At 41.1% G+C, this 27,153-nt stretch overlaps 1 protein-coding gene across 3 annotated transcripts in view; it reads right to left on the bottom strand.

The window, feature by feature from the left end:
* The window catches only part of rcan2 (regulator of calcineurin 2), a 378,528-nt gene that overhangs the window by 61,414 nt on the left and 289,961 nt on the right, over window positions 1-27,153 (bottom strand). For 2 of the 3 annotated variants that reach the window (XM_063035152.1, XM_063035172.1), the window contains one exon: window positions 22,962-23,133. In XM_063035152.1, the coding sequence (XP_062891222.1) occupies window positions 22,962-23,133 (172 nt within the window). Of the gene's footprint in view, window positions 1-16,136; window positions 16,289-22,961; window positions 23,134-27,153 lie in introns of those variants that run through there. The other variant, XM_063035163.1, reaches the window with a different exon arrangement.

Genomic DNA, 27,153 nt, shown 5'->3' with positions numbered 1-27,153 from the left:
CCTCATTACCCTGACCTGTAACTAACAACACGATCCTTGAAGAAACCCTCTCTGGTGTCTGATCGATATTTGCCAATTACCAGCATCTGAGACCTATTGCTACAATTTAACTTGATACTGGATAGCCTAACTCTGACATTCTTTCACGATTCACTCCTTTAAGATCTTCCCATCTGTTGCAAAAGTTCAGCATGCCTCCTTTGGCTGTGTGTGTGGGACACAAGATACAGTCTTTGTAGGTAGATGAATTCCCGGCCTGAAGTATCCGTTATAGACACCCATTTGCAAAGAACAGCCAGACTTTGCTGGGTAAGAGGCAGCTCACCCAATGCAGCATCAATCATGTTCTAGTTCGGAGGTTCCCAACGTGATTCCAGGATTAAATGGCTTGTCATATGAACAGCTTTTAATGGCTCTGGGCCTGTATTCACTAGAATTCAGAAGAATGAGGGGTGACCTCATTGAAACCTTTCAAATGGTGAATTCCCTTGATAGAATGGATGTGGAGAGATGTTTCTTATGGTGGGAGAGTCCAGAGGACACAGCCTCAGAATAGAGGGGTGTCTTTTTAAAACGGAGATGAGGAGGAATTTCTTTAGCCAGAGAGTGGTGAACCTTTAGAATTCTTTGCCACACGGCAGCTGTGGAGGCCCAGTCTTTATGTATATTTAAGACAGAGTTTGATAGATTGTTGATTGGACAGGGCATGATGAGATACAGGGAGAAGGCAGGAGATTGGGGCTGAGAGGAAAAGTGGATCAGCCATGATGAAATGGTGGAGCAGACTCGATGGGCCAAATGGCCTAATTCTGCTCCTATATCTTATGATCTTATGGGTTTTTTTTTATACCATGGAGCCTTACCATTAACCAAGGGAATCTAGGTTGGGAACCCCTGATCTTGATGGATTGCTGCTCTCAGTGGTTAAGCCAGATAATGGAGTGACAGGGACAGAGACAGAGCTGAAACAACAGGCTCTTGGCCAAGGACTTCTGGGCTGTGATCTGTCTATTTAACAAAAGAATCATCTCTTCTTGTGAAGCACACATGGAAATACAAAAGTATTTGAGGAGGGATTCTGTTAGCATGAGATATAATCTTTTTCTATTTTTTAAACACTTCTTAGTTTTTAAGAAGTTTTTACAATGGCTAGTTATAATGGGTGTGTGAGAGATGGAAATTTAGGTTGCAAAATACTTCCATCTTGTTTCTGACAAAGCAGGCTCTCTCTCTCTTTTAATTCAGTATATTCAGCAAGAATACCTAGTTAGATTTACTTATCACGTTAGATTGTTTGAAGAACAACATCAGTTCCAGTGAGATGAATACATTTCTCAGGTCAATGCATTTATAAGGACTATTATATATTTTAAAACAGAGGTGGAATATTTGGTTTGTCTCCACTATATGGGTGCTTACACTCAACACAAGTTCTCTCCCATTCATCTTCTTACAACCTTAAAACATCTGGCGTACTGACCTCTACCTTGCCGAGGCACAGCGACAACTCGCGGATACCTTCTCTTATTTACCCCTCGATCGTGACCCCACTAAGGAGCACCAGGCCATTGTCTCCCACACTATCAACGACTTTATCCGCTCAGGGGATCTCCCATCCACTGCTACCAACCTTATAGTTCCCACACCCCGCACTTCCCGTTTCTACCTCCTACCCAAGATCCACAAACCTGCCTGTCCGGGCCGACCTATTGTCTCAGCTTGCTCCTGCCCCACCGAACTCATTTCTGCATACCTCGACACGGTTTTATCACCCCTTGTTCAATCCCTTCCGACCTATGCTCGTGACACTTCTCACGCTCTTAAACTTTTCGATGATTTTAAGTTCCCTGGCCCCCACCGCTTTATTTTCACCATGGATGTCCAGTCCCTATATACTTCCATCCCCCATCAGGAAGGTCTCAAAGCTCTACGCTTCTTTTTGGATTCCAGACCTAATCAGTTCCCCTCTACCACCACTCTGCTACGTCTAGCAGAATTAGTCCTTACTCTTAATAATTTCTCCTTTTGCTCCTCCCATTTCCTCCAAACTATAGGTGTAGCTATGGGCACCCGTATGGGTCCTAGCTATGCCTGCCTTTTTGTTGGGTTTGTGGAACAATCTATGTTCCGTGCTTATTCTGGTATCTGTCCCCCACTTTTCCTTCGCTACATCGACGACTGCATTGGCGCTGCTTCCTGCACGCATGCAGAACTCGTTGACTTTATTAACTTTGCCTCCAACTTTCACCCTGCCCTCAAGTTTACCTGGTCCATTTCCGACACCTCCCTCCCCTTTCTAGATCTTTCTGTCTCTGTCTCTGGAGACAGCTTATCCACTGATGTCTACTATAAGCCTACTGACTCTCACAGCTATCTGGACTATTCCTCTTCTCACCCTGTCTCTTGCAAAAACGCCATCCCCTTCTCGCAATTCCTCCGTCTCCGCCGCATCTGCTCTCAGGATGAGGCTTTTCATTCTAGGACGAGGGAGATGTCTTCATTTTTTAAAGAAAGGGGCTTCCCTTCCTCCACTATCAACTCTGCTCTTAAACGCATCTCCCCCATTTCACGTACATCTGCTCTCACTCCATCCTCCCACCACCCCACTAGGAATAGGGTTCCCCTGGTCCTCACCTACCACCCCACCAGCCTCCGGGTCCAACATATTATTCTCCGTAACTTCCGCCACCTCCAACGGGATCCCTCCACTAAGCATATCTTTCCCTCCCCCCCTCTCTCTGCATTCCGCAGGGATCGCTCCCTACACAACTCCCTTGTCCATTCGTCCCCCCCATCCCTCCCCACTGATCTCCCTCCTGGCACTTATCCGTGTAAGCGGAACAAGTGCTACACATGCCCTTACACTTCCTCCCTTACCACCATTCAGGGCCCCAAACAGTCCTTCCAGGTGAGGCATCACTTCACCTGTGAGTCGACTGGGGTGATATACTGCGTCCGGTGCTCCCGATGTGGCCTTTTATATATTGGTGAGACCCGACGCAGACTGGGAGACCGCTTTGCTGAACATCTACGCTCTGTCCGCCAGAGAAAGCAGGATCTCCCAGTGGCCACACATTTTAATTCCACATCCCATTCCCATTCTGACATGTCTATCCACGGCCTCCTCTACTGTAAAGATGAAGCCACACTCAGGTTGGAGGAACAACACCTTATATTCCGTATGGGTAGCCTCCAACCTGATGGCATGGACATTGACTTCTCTAACTTCCGCTAGGCCCCACCTCCCCCTCGTACCCCATCTGTTACTCTTTTTTATGCACACATTCTTTCTCTCACTCTCCTTTTTCTCCCTCTGTCCATCTGAATATACCTCTTGCCCATCCTCTGGGTCACCGCCCCCCCCCCCCCGTCTTTCTTCCCGGACCTCCTGTCCCATGATCCTCTCGTATCCCCTTTTGCCTATCACCTGTCCAGCTCTCGGCTCTATCCCTCCCCCTCCTGTCTTCTCCTATCATTTTGCATCTCCCCCTCCCCCTCCAGCTTTCAAATCCCTTACTCACTCTTCCTTCAGTTAGTCCTGACGAAGGGTCTCGGCCTGAAACGTCGACTGCGCCTCTTCCTATAGATGCTGCCTGGCCTGCTGCGTTCACCAGCAACTTTGATGTGTGTTGCTTTAGTAAAACATTTTGTTGAGTTTACCCAGCTTTCCCTTAAATGTTATATTCCTCAACTTCTTGCAACATCCAGTTTTTGACTTGACACTTTGGATAAAATGTTTTCTACCTAAATTGATATTAGGTTTATTAATGATTATTTTATATTTATTCTCCCTCCAATGTGAAACCATCTTCTCCAAGTCTACTCTATCAACTCCTTTTATAACCTTGAAGACCTATGCAGTCTCCGGCATTTAGAACACCTGAAGACTTTGTACACAGGAGCTAAATAATAAAAAAAATGGAGTTCTGATAATTATGGGTTTATAAACAATAATATCAATAGAGCTCAATATTACTCTGAACTGCTTGTTCACCAAAACTGGAAGAGAACTAATTACGGAATAAATTATTTTATCCTAAACTTTTGAAAAAGAGTATAATTTTAATTTACTAAAGAGTACTTTAATTTATAATCCGATTGATAACCAAGATATTCCTGTACTGAAAGCCTGAATTAACCGATGTATTGATTTTAAATAGGAAATGTGAACAAATCCTAGAAGAGAGTCCTATTTTCAATTTTACACCACAGTAGGAAGCTATTTGGCCTGTTGTCTCTATGTCGGCTTTCTGACTGTATGAATTCCTTAATTTCATTTACTGACCTTTTCGCAGCCTTTCTGAAAATTTCTCAACTTACTCTTGCTAGCTATTACAGATTCTACTCACAGTGTTGGTTGAGCTGTGTTCTTCAAGCCCCATCAACATTTTACATAAAGAAATCATATATTAAATCTTCCTTTCAATATTTAAGAAATGGACATAAGTTTATGGTAATAAATTACACGGGACAACAAATTTTTTTCAAAAGTGTTACTTGCTCAAGATTTTTTTTGTTTATGATAGACCATTTGAAGCTAAACATATATAAATTCAGACTATTTGTATCACATAGGAATTCTGAGAAACAAGAAATTTACTTTTATTGAGTATAATGTGTTTAATTGCTTAATGACGCTGACACTTCGCTGATGATTTTTGTTTGTACTCAGTGTATGAGGCATCTTGCTTAAGTGTCGAACAATAATCTGCCAGAATTGATGTATTCCAGTTGCCAAGATACCGTTTCTCCATGACCGTAATGTCCTGGTGAAAGAGTGCCAAGATTTTCGGGGAAGAAGTCTAATTGGGAATGCAGGAAATTAATCTTTAGTGATTTGTTGTGCTTCATGGTTTTGTATGATTGAAGCACGTAGTTTAGCGCTCTGTAGTTGCCAAGAAAGTTTTCAACAACACCCTTGAAAGCCTTCCATGTGATTTTCTCTGGTCCCACTAGAATTTCTTCGATTTGCCTGTAATTAATGACTTGTTTGACTTGTGGACCAACAAAAATGTCTTCCTTAATCTTGGCATCAGTTATTCTAGGAAACATCTGTGTCAAGTATTGAAATCCTTCATGGAAATTTATAGCCTTTCTAAAATCTATCCTACCAAGTTGTATCCACTTTGCCTAAGCATGCGCAGGCATGCCTGGACAAGATAGAAAACTTGACAGCTTACTGTGTGGGCAATATTTTAATTGACTTCAATTATGAATTCAAATAACAAATATAGGTATTCTTTTAAAAAATGGTGCATGATAGGGAAATTTCACGGTGACTCTCATGATCAGCAGCCCAAATTCCATAAGATAAACCCAGAAGTATTCAGGAAGCAAAATCTTTGTTGTCCAGTGTTATTGATGCACCAACAATTTGAATCAGATCTTCCTGATCTGGTACATCAATTTCTTTTGTTGTTTTTATTATTCTACCACATCTCCTATTTTTAATCACATTTGCTCTGCTTCCTAATATTAGTTACTTTTTTCTGATGTTTCTTTCCATTTAACCTTCTCTCTAAATTATAACCGCCAATCTGTTCATGGCAAGCTGTGCTTTTCTCAACGTGACAAGTGGGGCTGCCCACTAATCAGATTCTCCGATGCTACCACAAACCTGGTGTCTGTAAACTGGGGAGAGATTGGGCGCTGGAGATCAAGTCTGTGATCATGGTTCTCAGTGCTAGTGGATAAGCGTAATGAAGATCATTCACAGATCACTTACGGATTAGTTGTTTGGACTTGGAGAACGCACATGTAGATTATGAATCCATAGCATTTGACCTCTTTTTGCCATCACGTTACCAAGGCCCCAAGTATTCTAGTCAACAAGACAGGCTTTTTAAGGCAGTCAGATTTCCAAAAGGAATTCAGATTTCAGGATCATTGGGACCTCTTCTGGGGCAGGTGGGACCTGTACAAGAGAGACGGGTTACACTTGAACCACAGGGGGACCAATATCCTTTCAGGGAGGTTTGTTAGTGCCATTGGGGAGGCTTTAAACTAGATTTGCAGGGGAATGGGAACCAGAGTGCCAGAGCTGACAGTGTGGTTGGGGTGAAAATAAATGATATTGAAAGTTTAAGCAAATCCGCTGATAGAAAGGTTGTGAGTGGTGGTAAAAATCTTCTGAGGTGTATATATTTCAATGCTAGGAGTATTGCGGGGAAGGCGGATGAGTTGAGGGCGTGGATTGACACGCGGAATTATGATGTTGTAGCAATTAGTGAAACTTGGCTACAGGAGGGGCAGGACTGGCAGCTTAATATTCCAGGGTTCCGATGTTTCAGATGTGATCGAGGCAGAGGAATGAAAGGTGGGTGAGTAGCATTGCTAGTTAGGGAAAATATTACAGCAGTGCTCAGGCAGGACAGATTAGAGGGCTTGTCTACTGAGTCCTTATGGGTGGAGCTGAGAAACAGGAAAGGTATGGCCACATTAGTGGGATTGTATTACAGACCACCCAATAGTTAACGAGACTTGGAAGAGCAAATCTGCAGAGAGATAGCAGACAACTGCAGGAAACATAAAGTTATGGTGGTAGGGGATTTTAATTTTCCATACATTGATTGGGACTCCCATACTGTTAGGGGTCCAGATGGTTTAGAGTTTGTAAAATGTGTTCAGGAAAGTTTTCTAAATCAGTATATAGAGGGATCAACTAGAGGGGATGCAATATTGGATCTCCTGTTAGGAAACGAATTAGGGCAAGTGACGGAAGTCTGTGTAGGGGAGCACTTTGGTTCCAATGATCATAACGCCATTAGTTTCAATTTGATCATGGACAAGGATAGATCTGGTCCTAGGGTTGAGGTTCTGAACTGGAAGAAGGCCAAATTTGAAGAAATGAGAAAGGATCTAAAAAGCGTGGATTGGGACAGGTTGTTCTCTGGCAAAGGTGTGATTGGTAGGTGGGAAGCCTTCAAAGGGGAAATTTTGAGAGTGCAGAGTTTGTATGTTCCTGTCAGGATTAAAGGCAAATTGAATAGGAATAAGGAACCTTGGTTCTCAAGGGATATTGCAACACTGATAAAGAAGAAGAGGGAGTTGTATGAAATGTATAGGAAACAGGGGGTAAATCAGGTGCTTGAGGAGTATAAGAAGTGCAAGAAAATACTTAAGAAAGAAATCAGGAGGGCAAAAAGAAGACATGAGGTTGCCTTGGCAGTCAAAGTGAAGGATAATCCAAAGAGCTTTTACAAGTATATTAAGAGCAAAAGGATTGTAAGGGATAAAATTGGTCCTCTTGAAGATCAGAGTGGTCGGCTTTGTGCGGAACCAAAGGAAATGGGGGAGATCTTAAATAGGTTTTTTGTGTCTGTATTTACTAAGGAAGCTGGCATGAAATCTATGGAATTGAGGGAATCAAGTAGTGAGACCATGGCAACTGTACAGATTGAAAAGGAGGACGTGCTTGCTGTCTTGAGGAAAATTAAAGTGGATAAATCCCCGGGACCTGACAGGGTGTTCCCTCGGACCTTGAAGGAGACTAGTGTTGAAATTGCGGGGGCCCTGGCAGAAATATTTAAAATGTCACTGTCTACGGGTGAAGTGCCGGAGGATTGGAGAGTGGCTCATGTTGTTCCGTTGTTTAGAAAAGGATCGAAAAGTAATCCGGGAAATTATAGGCCGGTGAGTTTAACGTCAGTAGTAGGTAAGTTATTGGAGGGAGTACTAAGAGACAGAATCTACAAGCATTTGGATAGACAGGGGCTTATTAGGGAGAGTCAACATGGCTTTGTGCGTGGTAGGTCATGTTTGACCAATCTGTTGGAGTTTTTCGAGGAGGTTACCAGGAAAGTGGATGAAGGGAAGGCAGTGGATATTGTCTACATGGACTTCAGTAAGGCCTTTGACAAGGTCCTGCTTGGGAGGTTAGTTAGGAAAATTCAGTCGCTAGGTATACATGGAGAGGTGGTAAATTGGATTGGACATTGGCTCGATGGAAGAAGCCAGAGAGTGGTGGTAGAAAATTGCTTCTCTGAGTGGAGGCCTGTGACTAGTGGTGTGCCATAGGGATCAGTGCTGGGTCCATTGTTATTTGTCATCTATATCAATGATCTGGATGATAATGTGGTAAATTGGATCAGCAAGTTTGCTGATGATACAAAGATTGGAGGTGTAGTAGACACTGAGGAAGGCTTTCAGAGCCTGCAGAGGGACTTGGACCAGCTGGAAAAATGGGCTGAAAAATGGCAGATGGAGTTTAATACTGACAAGTGTGAGGTATTGCACGTTGGAAGGACAAACCAACGTAGAACATACAGGGTTAATGGTAAGGCACTGAGGAGTGCAGTGGAACAGAGGGATCTGGGAATACAGATACAAAATTCCCTAAAAGTGTCGTCACAGGTAGGTAGGGTCGTAAAAAGAGCTTTTGGTATATTGGCCTTTATTAATCGAAGTATTTAGTATAAGAGCTGGAATGTTATGGAGGTTGTATAAGGCATTCGTGAGGCCGAATCTGGAGTATTGTGTTCAGTTTTGGTCACCAAATTACAGGAAGGATATAAATAAGGTTGAAAGAGTGCAGAGAAGGTTTACAAGGATGTTGCCGGGACTTGAGAAACGCAGTTACAGAGAAAGGTTGAATAGGTTAGGACTTTATTCCCTGGAGCGTAGAAGAATGAGGGGAGATTTGATAGAGGTATATAAAATTATGATGGGTATAGATAGAGTGAATGCAAGCAGGCTTTTTCCACTGAGGCAAGGGGAGAAAAAAACCAGAGGACATAGGTTAAGGGTGAGGGGGGAAAAGTTTAAAGGGAATATTAGGGGGGGCTTCTTCACACAGAGAGTGGTGGGAGTATGGAATGAGCTGCCAGACAAGGTGGTAAATGCAGGTTCTTTTTTAACATTTAAGAATAAATTGGACAGATACATGGATGGGAGGTGTATGGAGGGATATGGTCTGTGTGCAGGTCAGTGAGACTAGGCAGAAAATGGTTCGGCACAGCCAAGAAGGGCCAAAGGGCCTGTTTCTGTGCTGTAGTTTCTATGGTTTCTATGGTTCTATGAATTCGATGATTGAGGTTTCATTCCCCCACTCTGAACCCGACCTGTTCCAGCCTTTATTAAATCTGGAGTGATCACTTTGAAGGAAGTTAATACTCACTTCAGTTTGTTAACAATTTAACTACCTAATAAATGCTAGTCATCCGTCACACACACAAATTCAAAATTATCCTCTATCGAAAGATAATTCATTTGATAGTGCTTCATTCTATCAGCACTCATTTAAATTTATCTTTATGTTTTATTATTTTCATGTTATATATTGAAAAGAATGAATTACTGTTAAACCCATTCTCCCTTACTGATGTAATTATTAATCCAAACATTGAGTCATTTAAATTGTGCATCACTTCAAAACACAGCAGGAAGTCACATCCATATTGGTATGAAAAGAGCTCATTACAAGAAGGCAGAAACAGTAAATTCCTTCTGGAAGATTTTATTGGAAGAAACAAATATTTAGCTTTAAATAGCATTGTTTATGGAAATGCACATGGTCATCTTACTCATTTGCTCTTTGCAGGATTTATCTTAGAAATATGTACGGAAAATAATCAACCCCCACCCCCTTGTGAAGAGGATAGATCTCTAAAGGCTTGTGATCAACACTCCAAAAACATTTCCCCATGTCTTCCACACTAAGCACAGCATTAAGAAAGGTTGAGCGAGTTGGGAATTATTGCATTGGATCACAGGAGAATGAGGGGTAATCTGATAAAGGGTGTAAAATTATGAGGGGCACAGACGGGGTGAACAGGTGCAGTCTTTTTCCCAGGGAAGGAGAATCAAAAATTAGAGGGCATAGATTTAAGGTATGAGAGGAGAGATTTAATAGAAACCTGCGGGGTAACCTTTTCACGCAGAATATGGTCAGTATATAGAATGCACTGTCTGAGGAAGCAGTCGAGGCAGGTACATTAGCACGTTTAAAAGGTACTTGGACAAGTACATGGATAGAAAAGGTTTAGAGTGACATGGGCAAACATGGGCAAATGGGGCTCGTTTGGATGGGAATCATGATAGCATGGACCACTTGGGCTGAAGGGCCTGTTTCCATGCTGAAAGGTACTCTGACCCCATGTCTTCCCCCACCGAGTACCGTTGGTGGAAGAGTGAACATTCAGGGTAGTTACTCAGGTGACATTCATGTGGGCTGTTCTGTCCTGGAAAGTACTGAGATTCTTGGTGGTTGTTGAGGCCACACTCATCCAGGCAAGTGGAGACTGCTCCATCGTGCTGCTTCTTCTTTTGAGGATTTATGGCAGATTGCAAACAGCTTTCACGTGTATAGCTGCCACCTTCTGAACTGGAGTGTGGGGCAGGATATCTAAATCCTACGTATTTATATTTGCATCAGATTCTATAAAAAAGACCTATATTCTTGAGGAACTGCACTATATATTTACAGCAATAATCCTGTGATCCTTTCTGAAAAAATATTGTTAATGTTAAATTATGCTTTATTCTGTGATAACTTTAAAATCAACCATTCCCTCCCCTGATTATATCTTGGACAGCCAATAAGTACATGCTCAACTGTTCCTTGGTGATTACAATATTCACACTCCCATTATTGTGTTTCTTCATTAAAAACAATGTACTATTTAACCCCGTGTGCCCAATCCTCAATCTCAATGTTATCATCTCCTCTCTCCTGTCCTTTCCTGCATTCCTCAACCATCCCACTTCTTTCTGGATATTCTAGAGATGTCCTCCTATTCTCTCTTCATTCCACTGGTCTTCCCCACATTTTTAAAAAAACTCACTTTTAATAATGTATTTCATTTCTCCTTCACTGTAATCTTTTCGAATGTGCACTTCTTCTCGTCTAATTGCCTCCTTTGCTAATTTATCTGCTTGCTCATTCCCTCTTATACCAACATGATGTGCTGGAACCCACTGAAAGCATATACTGTGTCCCATCATTTTAAGTCTGAATAAGATTTATATTATCTCACACGTAATATCTTGTCTTTCCTTTGAATTCTACTCTTTAGATTCCTGATTGTTGTCCTTGAATCAGACAATATTACAACAACCTTCCTCTACCCACTGCAAAGCTATTAGTACGGTTGTCATTTCACCTGTATGCACGGAGAAATCATCATTTATCCTCACCTGCTTTTTCATGTTAAAATTATACACTACCAATCCTGCCCCTCGGTTACTATTACCATTTTCTGACTTCTCCTTCTGGCTTGCATGTTGCAGATGGTGGGAAGGTCTCTGTGATGCCAGGAGGGAAGTCACTGCTTGCAATACACACAGTTTACGTTTGATCCAGTCATGCCTCTGGTCAAAGGTAAGTCCCGGTTGTTGATAGTGGGTTACTTCGCTACACTGTAATGACACTGAACATATAATACCCTTTCTGTGGCATCGCTGTAACATTCCACTCACCAACCTATTCCTTGAACCTACGATCTGCTGGAGGAACTCAGTGGATTAAGTTGCATCCGGAGGAGGAAAGGAGTTGCTGATGTTTTGGGTTGAATCCCTGCATCAGGACAGAGTGGAGAGGGGAGATGATCAGCACAGAGAGGGGAAAGGGAGCAGTGAGACTGCATCAGGTACAGGAGGTACAGGAGTGGAGGTTGTCGGTGCATTCGGATATGGCCGTAGTGTGGAGAGAGGGAGGGGGAGAGAGAGGGAGAGGGAGGGAGAGGGGGAGAGAGGGAGAGAGAGAGGGGAAGGGAGTGGGGAGGGAGAGAGAGGGGGAGAGAGGGGAGAGAGGGAGAGAGAGAGGGGGAGGGAGGGGGAGGGAGAGAGAGGGGGAGAGAGGGAGAGAGGGGGGAGGGGGAAAGAGAGGGAGAGAGGGAGAGAGAGGGATAGAGAGGGAGAGGGAGAGGGACATGGAGATGGAGGTGGAGATGGAAACGGGTCAACAGTTCACTGACATTAATGAGAACTTAAAGGAAAAGAAAAACAATAAACGTTTGGCCAGCAGGCTGATTATCTAAAACTCTCAGACTGAAAGTTAAATGCCAACACTGCAGCTGGAAACAATAACCAAATGCTAAATGAATACCACTCCTCGGCAGCGTCTGTTGAAATGATCGTCCTCTTCCCCAGACAAGGACAAGGGTAGGTAGGGAGGGAGGCGTTGCTGTGCTTTGGGTCAAATCTCGACAAGACTACAATGAAATGAAAGCAGTTAAAAACGGCCATAATGAAACAGTAATTAGCTGGAACATGCAATCTCATGAGCACAATTGCTGAGCCTGTTGCATAGTCCACTTGCAGGGGCGTGTAGACCCTGCAGCAGAGTCTGTGGTTGTGACAGAGGTGAGGTGGATCTCAGAGACAATGGTAGTTGAATGATAGACGGAAGCAGACTGAGAGGGGAAAAATGAGAGGCTGAGGGAGTGAGGTGGGGGGAGATGTATGAAGGTTGAAGACAGTTGCTGGAGGGAGATAAGCAGGAACATAAAGCATTTGGCAAGGTATGGGTCTGGTATTGGTGTGTTTCTACCTTGATGCCCATCAACTTCAGACACTTAATGCCATACTTAGAGGCATATTTGTTCAGATGTTGTTTTAATTACTCTCACCTCACGTCTGGAATTCGTAGAGGTCACTCCAAATGGTCACTTGTTGACAAAGAAATTTTTTACTTTAGGTAAGTTATTCAGTCAATAACTAATTAGGTCTTGGACCTCAACATCTGACAATGCAAAATCTATTTTACACCTCTGAAAGGACGTTCATATTTCCTCTGGTGGATTTTGCCGGCTGTGTAATATCCTAACCTTGCAATTCCCTTCAGCAGTAAACTACTGACACGCAGTAATTGTGACCTAAGTCCAGACTGCCTTGAACTCATTTCCAAACTCTTACCTCCTTTTTGTGGCAATTGTCAAGGGCAGGCTCTTAAATGAGTGCTTGCATTTCCACAGCTGGCTGAGTCACCCAGCTGTTACTTCAGAGGAAGTCTCATGCAAACAGGGATTTCCACTGAACTTCTATTAAAGTTTTGAAATGAAAAAGTGAAAAGGAAATTCATTGTCCCCATCCTATCCTGCACAGAATATACAGATTTACTCATTTTGGTGTCTATGATTTACACACATTTCCACCCACTTCTTGATCTAACACTTCATTTCACTTCACTTCCTTTTCCCCTTTATGTTTATTCAGCTTCTCCTAAAATGCAGTTAAATATCTACCTCTGGCATGGAATTCCTCATCTTAAACAGTCTCTGGACAAAATTACTTATTCTAACTTCACTCAAATGTTTATTAATGGCGCTCCTGTCCTTATGGGCTAACGTTTTTGTACTTCATTCACGTGGGAGCATCTTTTTTGCAGGTACCTCATACCTCACATGACAGTTCACTATGTTGAAATTAATTTGCCAGTGTGCAAGAACATAACAGGTACCTCCTGTACCTAATAAAGTGGCCACTGAGTGTGTGTTCGTGATCTTCTGCTGCTGTAGCCCATCCACTTCAAGGTTCGACATGTTGTGCCTGCAGAGATGCTCTTCTGCACACCACTGTTGTATGTGGTTACTTGAGTTACTTTCGCTTTCCTCTCAGCTTTCACTAATCTGGCCATCCTCCTCTGATCTCTCTCATTAACAAGCCATTTTCATCCACAGAACTGCCACCTACTGGATGTTTTTCCTTTGCTTTTTCACACCGTTCTCTGTAAACTCTAGTGTCTCTTGTGTATGAAAATCCCAGGAGACTGACAGTTTCTGAGATACTCAGAACACCTTGTCCGTCACCAACAACTATACCATAGTCAAAAGCACTTAGATCACATTTCTTCCCCATTCTGATGTTTGATCTGAACAAATGAACCTCTTGACCATGTCAGCATGCTGGCACATGATTGGCTGATTAGATATTTGCATGAACAAGTAGGTGTGCAGGTGTTCCTAATAAAGTGGCCACTGAGTGTATACTGCATCTAGTTGAAATATTGACAATATCAATTGTTCAACTTTTCATAGCTGTACAATTGTCTTGCATAAATAAAAAAAATATAATCAAAGTAAATAGCCAATTGGGAAATATATTTTGTCTTTGTGAAGCCTTTCATTATTTTCCTACATTGCATGCAGCAACTCCCTCTAAGAACTTAAACACCATCCACCCCCTTTAACAGAGGATGATCTTTGTCAACAAGCTGTCAATCCTCCTAAAATAGAAATCTGATTGCTAATGGAATTTATTAATATGCCCAGAGGCATATTTTGTTTGACAGCAAATATGACCTTGGTGGGAATAACTGTCTTTAAACAATGTAATGAATGAAATATATGCTCAAACATCTCAGAGGATTTCCCAGTAAACAAACACAGCAAAAGCTCGCTATGCTTATTCACAGGTTCATTGCCAGAAGTGCTAATACATAGCACAACAGAATCCACAAATTAATAACACTGTTTCAGTAGCTACGGCAGTAGAACATATTTTCATTCATCTATCTCCTCTATTTTATGGGTAATATTTTATTTCCTTTTTGGTTGTCCTGTTGAAACACAGATTTTTATTTTAATGTTAAAATGTAACAGTGCATTATCACTAGTCACAGCTTCATGAGCAGTAGTTTACAAGGCTGTCCTTTGGGGAGAGATCATGATGGGCAAGTTTGAGTGGGTATATTCTGCACCAGATGAAAGAGAAAATGATCCAGCTAATGCCGTGGTGAATACTTGTTGGTATAAAAATTGACCAAGCCTTCCACATAATTTTTTGTTGCACTTTACAGTAAGCCCTATGGGACTGACTCCTGTAGCTGTTTAATTTGTAGTGCAAAGTAATTCTTGTCTGTTCAGACTGGCTGATAAACATAATTTGCATCCATTCCTTCATGAGTGAGTGTTCTGTGATCCCAATGGGAAAGGCTCTTATCATAACGGATAAATTCAGGAAAAAAAAACTTGCCTCAAGTTATAGCTTCAACTACCTATTTGATCTTGTACTGTTCCAGGTCCAGAGTGACTGGTTATGGGCTCCTTAACTTACTTCACTTTAATCTGTAAAATGTCATATGTTCTGAGATGCAGTGACATTTTTTTGTTTTGTGAAGATCATTTCATTACAAAGGTGCACTGGGCTAATACAAAAAAGAATACAGAATGAAGTGTTACAGTTACTGAGAAAGTGCAGTGCAGGCAGAAAATAAGGTACAAGGTATATTGAGAGGTCAAGAGTTCATCATATCATACTAGGGGACCTTTCAATAGTCTTATAACAGTAGGATAGATGTTGTTCAAGCTGGCGGTACGTACTTTCAGCCACTTCTATCTTCTGCCTCATGGGAGGAAGGAGAAGAGAGAATGCCCAGCATGGTGGGATTTTTGATTATGTTGGCTGCTTTACCACGGCAGCAAGAAGTATAGGTACAGTCTATGGAGGGGAGGCTAGTTTCCGTGATGTGTTGAGCTCAACCCTTTGCAGCTTCTTATGGTCCTGGGCAGATAGTTACTATATCAAGCCATGAGGCATCCAGAAACGATGCTTTCTATCGTGCATCAATAAAAATTGGTGAGGGTCAAAGGGTACATGCTAAATTTTCATGGCCTCCTGAGGAAATAGAGGTGCTCTTGTGCCTTCTTGGCTGTGGCATATATGTGTCCTTAACACAAGAGGCACTAAGGCTTCTGTCAACTGAATCAGAATACAGTGAAGAACAATCCTCTGATCAGCTTTGATAGGTAACACCACTTTGAAAAAATCTGAGACATAGTGAAAAGCAGAAATTGAATATCAAGTTTTTCTTTGACATAGGTACATATTTCATGTTCAAAATATTTGCCTCTCTGAAGCATATACTAAAAGGTTGCATGCTCAAAAATATTAATTATGCCAGGAAATCATAATGTGAATAATATTATGTACAAAGGGTTATACCTCAATTAGAACATGATAAACTACATTTGGATTCAGTTTGGTGAAATTTGATACAATGATATCATGCTGTGATTATGTAGGGGGAGTGCTATACATAACTTCTGGGATTTCCTTACTATGTGCTACCAAGAGTGGGATTCAGATTGCAGCTTTATAACATTTGCATTTAATGACTTTTATATGTATTTACATGACAGTAGGAAAAGGGGGAACAGACATTCAGCAGATTTCCCTCTGATTTAGCCATGTTACAATTCAGCCGTGAGATGTCCATATGGATAGAGAGACAGAGGGAGAGAGAGGCAGTACAGAGAGGACTGGATTGTCTTTCAACAGTCTTGAGGTTACTTACGGCTCTGGGAATTTTGCTTGGAATTGGTCCCAATGATAACATCATGCATTCCAAGATCTATTAGCAATGATAGGTACAAAGTATATTAAATGCTACTCAGTACATCCACACCCACCCACGGGACTCCATTTTACTTGTGTGGTATTCTCTTTTCAAATCTTATGACTTTTCTGGATGGATTTGCCAAATGTTGATAAATTAAGGACAGTTTCTTCACTTGTATTATTGCCCACTGAGGTTGAATATGTCCAAATTAGTTTCATAAAATACTTTAGAGTCAATCGGGGGAGTTTTCATGCCATCATTCTACTAAATTTGAATCCATGAGTCAGCGTTATTAGCTCACTACTTGTCATAGTTACGTAAACATTCTGCTCCCAGAACACCACTTTCAACTTATCAACTTTACAACAAGCCTCTCAACAATTAAGGGGGAAAAGATGTGTAAATATAGAGTGAAGTGCAAAAACTAAGAATGTGGCAGACATATGTTAATCCACTCACAGAAATTACAAGATGAGAGAAATTCACCCTTCTTACCTTTGCATCTTGAGTTTAAGGATGAAAATCTAATCCCTTATACAGCATTTAATTTTAAATGTGATTGACTTATTGCTGACGAGGGAACCCACTGGCAGAAGTCTGTTCACTGCAGATCAGGGTGATGCAGAGAAAGCTTATTGGTGTTAGAGTGATTTTTGAGTCTAGCATAACATAACTGACTTCGGCCACCAGCCTTCAGGTTCAAATATGTATTGTAGATTTAAATTAAAATGCAACTCTGGACAATGGGTTCCTAAAAGTCTTGAATCATGGACCAGACAATGCTGATTAAAATAAAATTAGATGTCTGTGGTGTGGGTGCGAATCGGAAGGTGCGAAGTTTGTGCGTAGTTTCAAAGAAAGCATTGCAGATACATTGTAATCATGGAATTGTCCTTTGATGCCTAGCACATAAAATATTGGGTAGCATAGGCCAGTCAGACATTTCAAACAAAAGGTTCCCAATATGATACCTGCTGAATCTTGTTTTGTTTTATAAAGAGGCTGCTTCATATCTACCAGTACTTTTCTCAGGTGACTTCACTCACACAACAGCAATAAGGATAGGAGTCCAAGCAAACACTAATCTAAGAGTGATCCATGTGCTAAGCGGATGCTGAAATACTATCACAGCTACCATCACCACCAGAAAAAACAACATCCATTATCAAGCACCCCTACCAGCCAATACATGATCTCTTCTTGCTGTTGCCATTGGGAAGGAGGTACAGGTGTCACAGGTTCCACACCAGCAGGTTCAGCAACAGTTAACTATTCAACTATTAGGCTCTTGAACCAGTATGGTTAACTTCACTCACCTCAACTCTGAACTGATTCCACTACTTATGGAATCACTTTCAAGGACTCTACAATTCATGCTCTCTGCATTTTTCATTTACCTATTTATTTCTTTAGCTGCACAGTTTGTCTTTTACACATTGGCTGTTTGTCAGTCTTTCTTTGTATGCAGTTTTCATTGATACTATTGTAGATTTTTGCTCTAATGCAAATGCCTGCAAGAAAGTGAATCTCAAGGTTGTATGTGGTGATATACAGTATATGTACTTCGATAATAAATATACTTTGAACCATGATGGGACTGTGAAAAGCAATGTCATAATGTGGACAGCAATAATAAAATAAATAAACCATGTTCATGAGATGTTTAGTTATGTTGGATTTCAGAGCTCTGTGTCCTTGGATTGGAACATCAGTCATACTAGGATCAAATTTAATTGCAGTTTTCCACCACAATTTTAAATATGTATTATGAAAAAGAAACATAAAATTGGTGTAAGTCTTTGAAAATGATCATAATTTGAGTTTTTGCTGCCTATGAAATTGTGGCATTAATCAATAATCCATGGCTTAACTCTGAAATCTCTTTTTGGGCTTTCTCTCTGGACGCGTACTGATTCAATATTATATTTGTTTCTCTTCCTCCATCCACAGACACACTGCTGCCACAAAACAACCAATTTAGTGTCCCATAAATCAGCGATAATAATATATCTGATTCTGATTCTGAATATGCATTTAATTTGCAGGCAATAGATAAGATATGACTATGGTCAAGGTGACTGAGAGTTTGCCTTTGGCTTGTGACTTCTTTGTTGTCCAGGATTAGCACTTGGAATTGGAAATGTCACACCTGCACAATGTTTAATGCTGCATTTTCACTTTCCTCTGCTAAACAGTGACACTTACAATATTTAATACAAGAGCACATAACTAATTCTAACCTCAGCTAGCCTGTCCAACAGAGGAAGATGCTGAGGTGATGGGTGGACTAATAGATAGAGTAGGCATGGAGAAATCAATTCTGCTTGACCAAGGTGTGGATTTTTGTATGATGCAAAGGAGCAAAAATGGCTCTACCATAAAAATTATCCTACCACTTCGACTGTTCAGCATTTGCCACTTGTTGGATATCAGAATCCTGCATTTTTATTTATTTATAGAGATACAGCATGGAATAGGCCCTTCCAGTCCTTCCAGCCACACCACACAGTAATCCCCCAACATAACCCTAGCCTAATCTTGGGACAATTTACAGTGACCAATTAACCTACCAGCCAGTAGGTCTTTGGACTGTGGGAGGAAACCAAGATTTTGATGCAGTCTGAAGAATCCTTTTTTCAAAGCATGCCCAGGATGAATTTCCATCTGAGAAAGTTACTATGTTATGGAGAAATCGTTCCAGTTGCAGTATGTTAAATACCATTTTCTTCCACCATGGAGAAAAAATAGTAATTGCTTTACTGCCTGGAGAACAGTGAGAGACTCTGTATCTTGCCTTTCTTTACGTTACTGTCCAAAACTAGGAACACATTACGATAGAAATGTAGGGCATAGATATTCAGTCCATTATCTCCATGTCAACCAAAAGAAAATCTATCCAGCTTAATGCTACTTCCCCACCTTTGGTGCATAGGGCTGCAGAGTACAGCTCAAATGTACATCCAAATAAATCAGACCACTCCTGGCATGGGAAGAAGCTTTGCTCACACCTCTTCAATCAGTACCACTGTCAGGCAGAAAGACAAAGTTATGTGCTGCAAATTATTAGCAATTCAGTGTTTAATGATGGTTTTTAGCAATGGAATGAGTTATTTTGCAGCATCAGGGATGGTTGAGCATTAATTGGCCAGTTTATACAGAGTACCGCCCAGCAATTTTGTAGAGAACTAGCAATTAGCTGCAGTGTGTGGATGCGCACATTCCTGACTGCCATTGTAGTGTTGAAAAAGAAAACACCAGAGGACCTATGTGAGGGCACCCTTCACGCCATCCCAGGGTCACCACTGAGTCCCACAGTACTCCAATTATACCTTATGATTTACACCAACTTTTCAGCATGATAGCAAGCTTAATTAAAATGATAAGTTTAGCTTAATTTTAAAATTTCCTTAACCATATAATTCATATTTTTATTTAACCATGTGACTTAAGTGAAAATATTTTGCAATCTTTACTGGTTTTAATATTATTTTAATTATCTAAATGAATTTAAACCTTTTAATTGACAGTGACCATCTAAGATAATTCTATCTAAGTAATTTTTAACCTCTCATTGTTATGGTCAGAAGTTCTCACTTGCTTCAAAAAGCTAACAGTTATACCCGTGCCTAAGAAGAGTAGTGTGAGCTGCCTTAATGACTATCGCCCAGTAGCACTCATATCTACAATGATGAAATGCTTTGAGAGGTTGGTCCTGGCTAAAAGGAACTCCTGCCTCAGCAAGGACCTGGTCCCACTGCAAGTTGCCTATAGCCACAATAGATTTACAGCAGATGCAGTCTCAGTGGCTCTTCCCACGGCCTTAGATCACCTGGACAATACAAACACCTATGTCAGGATGCTGTTTGTTGTCTATAGCTCAGCATTTAACACCATCATTCCCACAATCCTGATTGATAAGTTACAGAACCTGGACCTCTACAACTGGATCCTCGACTTCCTAATCTGAAGACTACAATCTGTGTTGATGATCATATCTCCTTGCTGATGATCAACACTGGTGCACCTCAGGGGTGTGTGCTTAGCGCACTGCTCTGCTCCCTCTACTCCCATGTCTGTGTGGCTAGGCATAGCTCAAATACCATTGATAAATTTGCTGATAATACAACCATTGTTGGTAGAAACTCAGATGGAGATGAGAGTGCGTACAGGAGCGAAATATACCAGTTAATTTGGTGGTGTTGCAGCAATAACCTTGCACTCAATATCAGTAAGACCAAAGAGCTGATCGTGGACTTCAGAAAGGGTTAGATGAGGGAATATAAACCAATCCTCATAGAGGGATCAGAGTTGGAGAGAATGAGCATTTTGAAGTTCCTGGGTGTCAAGATCTCTGAGGGTCTAACCTGGTCCCAACATATCGATGTAGCTATAAAGAAGGCAAACAAGTGGCTATATTTCATTAGGAGTTTGAAGAGATTTGGTTTGTCAATTAAAACACTCGAAAACTTCCATAGATGTACCACGGAGAACATTCTGACAGGCTGCATCACGGTGTGGTATGGGGGGAGAGGGGTATGAGGGGCTACTGCACAGGACCGAAAGAAGCTACTGAAAATTGTAAAATTAGTCAGCTCTATCTCAGGTACTAGCCTCCGTAGTACCCAAAACATCTTCAAGGACTGGTACCTCAGAAAGGCAATGTCCATTATTAAGAACCTCCATCACCCAAGACATGTCCTCATCTCTTTGTTATCATCAGGAAGGAGGTACAGAAGCCTGAAGACACACACTCAGTGATTCAGGAACAGCTCTTCTTCTCTGCCATCCGATTCATAAATGGACGTTGGACCCGTGAATACTACCACACTTTTTAAAATATATATTATTTCTCTTTTTGCTCTATTTTATATATTCTATATATTTACTGTAATTGATTTAATTATTTTGATATTATCGTGTATTAGATTGTACTTCTGCTGCTAAGTTAACAAATTTCATGACACATGCTGGCGATGATTAGCGGATTATCGGCACCCAATTGCCCACCGTTGAGAACATCTACCATAAACACTGCCTGGGCAGAGCGAAAAGCATTATCAAGGATGCATCTCACCCTAACCATGGACTTCTTATTCTCCTCCCATCTGGTAGGCGCTACAGGAGCCTCCGCTCCCGCACCAGCAAGCACAGGAAGAGCTTCTTCCCTGAGGCTGTGACCCTGCTGAACCTCATATCACAGCGCTAAGCAGTATTGCACCCATATTGTACTGTCTCAGTACTTTTATATTTGTGTGCTGTAGCACTTACTTTTTATTCACAGTTATTTTGTAAGTAACACTATTCTTTGCATTTCTGGTCAGGTGCTAACTGCATTTCATTGGCTTTGTATCTGTACTCGGCACAATGACAATAAAATTGAATCTAATCTAATCTAATCTAATAAACCTGATTCTGATTCTGATAAGGCAGGGTAATGACCGCTTGGGATGTCAATGTCTGTTGGGGTGAGGCCTCAATCTGTTGTCACTCATAGCCTAGTCTACACATGGGAAGGACACAGATCCACGGTTTCAGAGTCGTTGACAGTCAGAATGACAGTAGTGTTAGTATTGTTTGGTCAGACTACACAATGGTTTGGATCAAGTATGATCTGCTCCAATGTCTGGCAGTTCAGTAAATACCTGAGCTGGGAATTTTTATTATCTGAGGAAAACTATTGCAGAATTGTACTTTGGAAATAAAGAATGATTTTAAACAATTTGAAGAAAGCTTAATTTTATACCATAAAGCTTTTGGCATCTTGACTAATGCTCTCTCGACTTTTTTTACAGCAGCATGGACTAACCATTGCTTTGAGCAGGAAATCTTTACATGGCCTGAAAATGGCGTGTCACTTTAATAAAACATTATATGAAAGATAATTCCAGCTGCATGGCAACAAAGGCTATGTGTGCAGGAGTAAAGTAGTTCAGTTACCGTGCGGTTGCACACCCGTGCAGCTTAGAGGAAACAGTGATCATGACAAACAGAGAGCTGGTAGTATAAACAGGAGCCATACTATCTGCTAATTACCTTAAATTGTGCTGGTTATGCATTTGTAGCTTAATCTTCCAAAATTTGTCCAAAACTTCAATCATGTCAGAATTCCTCTTATTTAACAAAGGCTTATAACTATTAATCTTATGTTGTATGATATAACATAGGTATATTATTTTCTGTGAAACTGGTATCCATGTTTTCTCCCAATAAAAACACTAGAACCTACAGTTATTTGATCTCTACATAAATTGCCCCATTTCAGCAGGTCACAAGAATCTCTGAACTGTAGGCAAGCATTTGAAATGTTATCGATAGTACAAAGTAATTAATTTCATAGTTACTATTTAATATCAGATACAATAAAATATTCAATTTTATGGAAATGTTCATATGAAAAGCTCTATTTCAAGGTCCAGTGAGTAAGCAAGACAGAAACTAGGCAGAATAAAACAAAATTCGTACATATCGCAGGCAGATGAAAAAGATCAGCAGAAGATGCAAGACATTTATTGATCAACCAGGACGACAGACTTATTAACTGCACCCCACTTCCTGGTAAGTTTTTACGTATATCTCTATTCTAAAAAGATTGATACTTCACTCCAAGTTTACCCTGGAAAAATGTACCCTCGATAGGTTCCTGATCAATAGCTGCAACAAAACTGCCGAAAATGGAAAAACCTACCAGGTCCCAGTTTTGCCACTGCATAGAGAAGATCGTAGTTGATGATTGGAGTCGCATCATCAATTTGTTGCCAGCCCACAGGTGGTGATGCTGGAGGGGAGATGAGAAACTGTTTTGCTGGCTGTGGAGGGGCAAGGTGCAGGTTATCTCCATCTGAACCTTGATTTTGAACCTGAGAAAAAAATATAGGTACTCATTTAGGTCATAATCCAGAGTGCACCAAATAACAACAAGTGTTTATTTCCTGCAATAATAATAGTTGGACCACAAGAGATAAAGAGAGAGAAATAATTACACCAATCAACATTATACTTTCTGCTAATTAGAGGGTTAAGAGCTTTTTTAATGTTTTAAAGATGGTAAGGGGAAATGTTAAGATAGATCCTCTGGCTAGGATCTTTATGTCCTCGTTGTCCACGGGAATAGTACCAAAGGATTGGAGGGAGGTGAATATTGTCCCCTTGTTCAAAAAAAGTAGCAGGGATAGTCTGGGTAATTATAGACCAGTGAGTCCCACGTCTGTGGTGGGAAAGCTGTTGGAAAAGATTCTTAGAGATAGGATCTATGGGCATTTAGAGAATCATGGTCTGATCAGAGACAGTCAGCATGGCTTTGTGAAGGGCAGATCGTGTCTAACAAGCCTGATAGAGTTCTTTGAGGAGGTGACCAGGCATATAGATGAGGGTAGTGCAGTGGATGTGATCTATATGGATTTTAGTAAGGCATTTGACAAGGTGTCACACGGTAGGCTTATTCAGAAAGTCATAAGGCATGGGATCCAGGGAAGTTTGGCCAGGTGGATTCAGAATTGGCTTGCCTGCAGAAGGCAGAGGGTCATGGTGGAGGGAGTACATTCCGATTGGAGAGTTGTGACTATTGGTGTCCCACAAGGATCTGTTCTGGGACCTCTACTTTTCGTGATTTCTATTAACGACCTGGATGTGGGGGTAGAAGGGTGGGTTGGCAAGTTTGCAGATGACACAAAGGTTGGCGGTGTTGTGGATAGTGTAGAGGATTGTTCAAGATTACAGAGAGACACTGATAGGATGCAAAAGTGGGCTGAGAAGTGGCAGATGGAGTTCAACCCAGATAAGTGTGAGGTGGTACACTTTGGAAGGACAAACTCCAAGGCAGAGTACAAAGTAAATGGCAGGATACTTGGTAGTGTGGAGGAGCAGAGGGATCTGGGGGTACATGTCCACAGATCCCTGAAAGTTGCCTCACAGGTAGATAGGGTAGTTAAGAAAGCTTATGGGTTGTTAGCTTTCATAAGTCGAGGGATAGAGTTTAAGAGTCACGAGGTAATGATGTAGCTCTATAAACCTCTGTTTAGGCCACACTTGGAGTACTGTGTCCAGTTCTGGTCACCTCACTATAGGAAGGATGTGGAAGCATTGGAAAGGGTACAGAGGAGATTTACCAGAATGCTGCATGGTTTAGAGAGTATGGATTATGATCAGAGATTAAGGGAGCTAGGGCTTTACTCTTTGGAGAGAAGGAGGATGACAGGAGGTGTGATAGAGGTATACAAGATATTAAGAGGAATAGATAGAGTGGATAGCCAGTGCCTCTTCCCCGGGGCACCACTGCTCAATACAAGAGGACATGGCTATAAGGTAAGGGGTGGGAAGTTCAAGTGGGTTATTAGAGGTAGGTTTTTTACTCAGAGAGTGGTTGGTGCATGGAACGCACTGCCTGAGTCAGTGGTGGAGGCAGATACACTGTGAAATTTAAGAGACTACTAGAAAGGTATATGGAGGAATTAAAGGTGGGGGGTTAGATGGGAGGCAGGGGTTTGAGGGTCGGCATAACATTGTGGGCCGAAGGGCCTGTACTGTGCTGTACTATTCTATGTTCTATGTTCTATGTGGATAAGACATAAATGATTTTGATTAAAGAGCCAAGGTCCAGAAAGCCTTAACTAAACATTAGTGAGAAGTCTATTACGTGTACAATTGAAATATGTTCAAACTGGTGGTACAGACTGAGCACCTCGATTCAAAAAGCTTGGGGCTGGAAAAATTTCAGATTTTGGATTTTGGAATATATAGTGAGATAGTTTGAGATAAATCATTTCCGACTCTGAATTTATGCACTACCAGTGAGGAGTCTTTGTCTTACGCTTGTTCATCACACATATGTACTTCACAGTAAAAATTATGACATACCATCAATGAAAATATAATGTGTGTCGGTAACAGAAGCAGCATTGGGAGAATACCTGAATCAGCTGTTGATCAACAACAAACAACGACAGCTTTCAATCTCCACCTACAATGCTGTGTTTTGATTAAAAGGTTTCAGTACACTGTATTTGTGATCTACTTTCTTTTAGTTTTATGTAAGGTTGTAGACTTGTTCTGGTGTTAGATTTCCACAGCCACGATACTTGCAAACTCATCAACTAATTTCTCTGCTGCTTTGTGATCATAGAGTCATAGAAAAGTACAGAACAGAAACAGGCCCTTTGGTCCATCTAGTCCGTGCTGAACTATTTAAACTGCCTACTCCCATTGACCTGCACTGGGACCTCCATACCTATCTAAACTTGGCTTAAATGTTGAAATTGAATTTGCATGTGTCTCTTGTGCTGGCAGCTTGTTCTACACTCTCAGGACCCTCTGAGTGAAGAAGTTTCCCCTCATGTTTCCCTTAGACTTTTCACTTTTCACTGTTAACCCATGACCTCTGGTTGTCATCCCACCCAACCTAAGTGGAAAAAGCCTGCTTGCATTTAACCTATCTCATAATTTTGTATACTTTTATCAAATCTCCTCTCAATCTTCTACATTCCAAGGAATAAAGTCCTAACTTATTCCACCTTTCTGTATAACTCAGGTCCTCCAGACCTGGCAATATCCTTATAAATTTTCTCTGTACTCTTTCAACCTTATTTACATCTTTCCTGTAGGTAGGTGACCAAAAGCGCACACAATACTCCAAATTAGGCCTCACCAACATCTTATACAACTTCAACCTAACATCCCATCTCCTGTACTCAGTACTTTGATTAATGAAGGCCAATGTGCCAAAAGCTTTCTTAATGACCCTGTCTACTTGTGACACCATTTTCATCTAAGTATGGACCTGTATTCCAGATTCCTTTGTTCTTCCACACTCCTCAGTGCCCAATCTTTCACTGTGTAAGACCTACCCTAGTTGATCCTACTGAAGTGCAACACCTTGCACTTGTCTGCATTAAATTCCATCTGCAATTTTTCAGTCCATTTTTCCAGCTGATCTGCATCGCAGCACTTTGTGGAATTTTCCAGCAGACGCTTTATCTTTAAAAATTTAATGTCATGACTTTGCTTAAATTTCTGTAACCAGCCTACTGAATATTCACATTAGCTTCAACTTTCAGTTCATCTGACAGATCTTTGCTTGTTTTAATTTTCAGCATATTGCGAGGTGGCATTTGTTAATTCTGACACTGATGAATCCACTCTTTTCATACACGATCGAGATCTTCATTTTTCGCCTTATGCAGTGATTTTCCATTTTTTATCTACTTCTGTTCATTATGTATGTGAGGTCTCTTCTTAGAACTGTCTGTGATGCACGGAGATCTGTACATTGCCTGAGAACCTTCCCAGCACTTTGTGGAATTTCCCTTTGGGACATCATGTCAGCTCTCAAAAAAATTCGGATTTCAGAGGCTTTCAGATTTTGAAATTTTGGATAAGGGGTACTCAACCTGTATCCTTAAATTCTTTTCAGTAAGCCATAGTTGCTTCAGTGTTAATTAATTTTAATTACAAAATGACTATTTTTTAAGCAGAAGAATTAAGTTAAGTCTGCAAAATGATGTGTGCATGGTCATAGAATACAAGCAGTACTGCTGATAATGGAAATCTAGAGAAGTGCATACAATGTGCTGGAGGAGATCAGCAGGTCAGGTAACATCTGTGGATGGGAATAAACAATCAATGTTTTGGACTAAGACCCTTCATCGGGACTGCAAAGGAAGGGGGAAGGAGTCATAGAATAGCCTTGGAGTCATTGACTGACTCAAAGTGTGGTCTCCCATGGGCCACAGTTTTGCAGCAGTTACAAAATGATAGAACCTAGGATGAAGACTCCTGGCCAAAGAAGGTAAAAACAGTCAAGAAGGTCACATCAGCTTAATACAGAATGAAATAAGGATGAACTGAAAAATTGCAACAAGGAATAAAATGGGAAGGAAAGAATG

This window comes from Mobula hypostoma, chromosome 2 (assembly GCF_963921235.1).
Source record: "Mobula hypostoma chromosome 2, sMobHyp1.1, whole genome shotgun sequence".
NCBI lineage: Eukaryota > Metazoa > Chordata > Chondrichthyes > Myliobatiformes > Myliobatidae > Mobula > Mobula hypostoma.
This window is presented reverse-complemented; position numbering and strand designations above follow the sequence as displayed.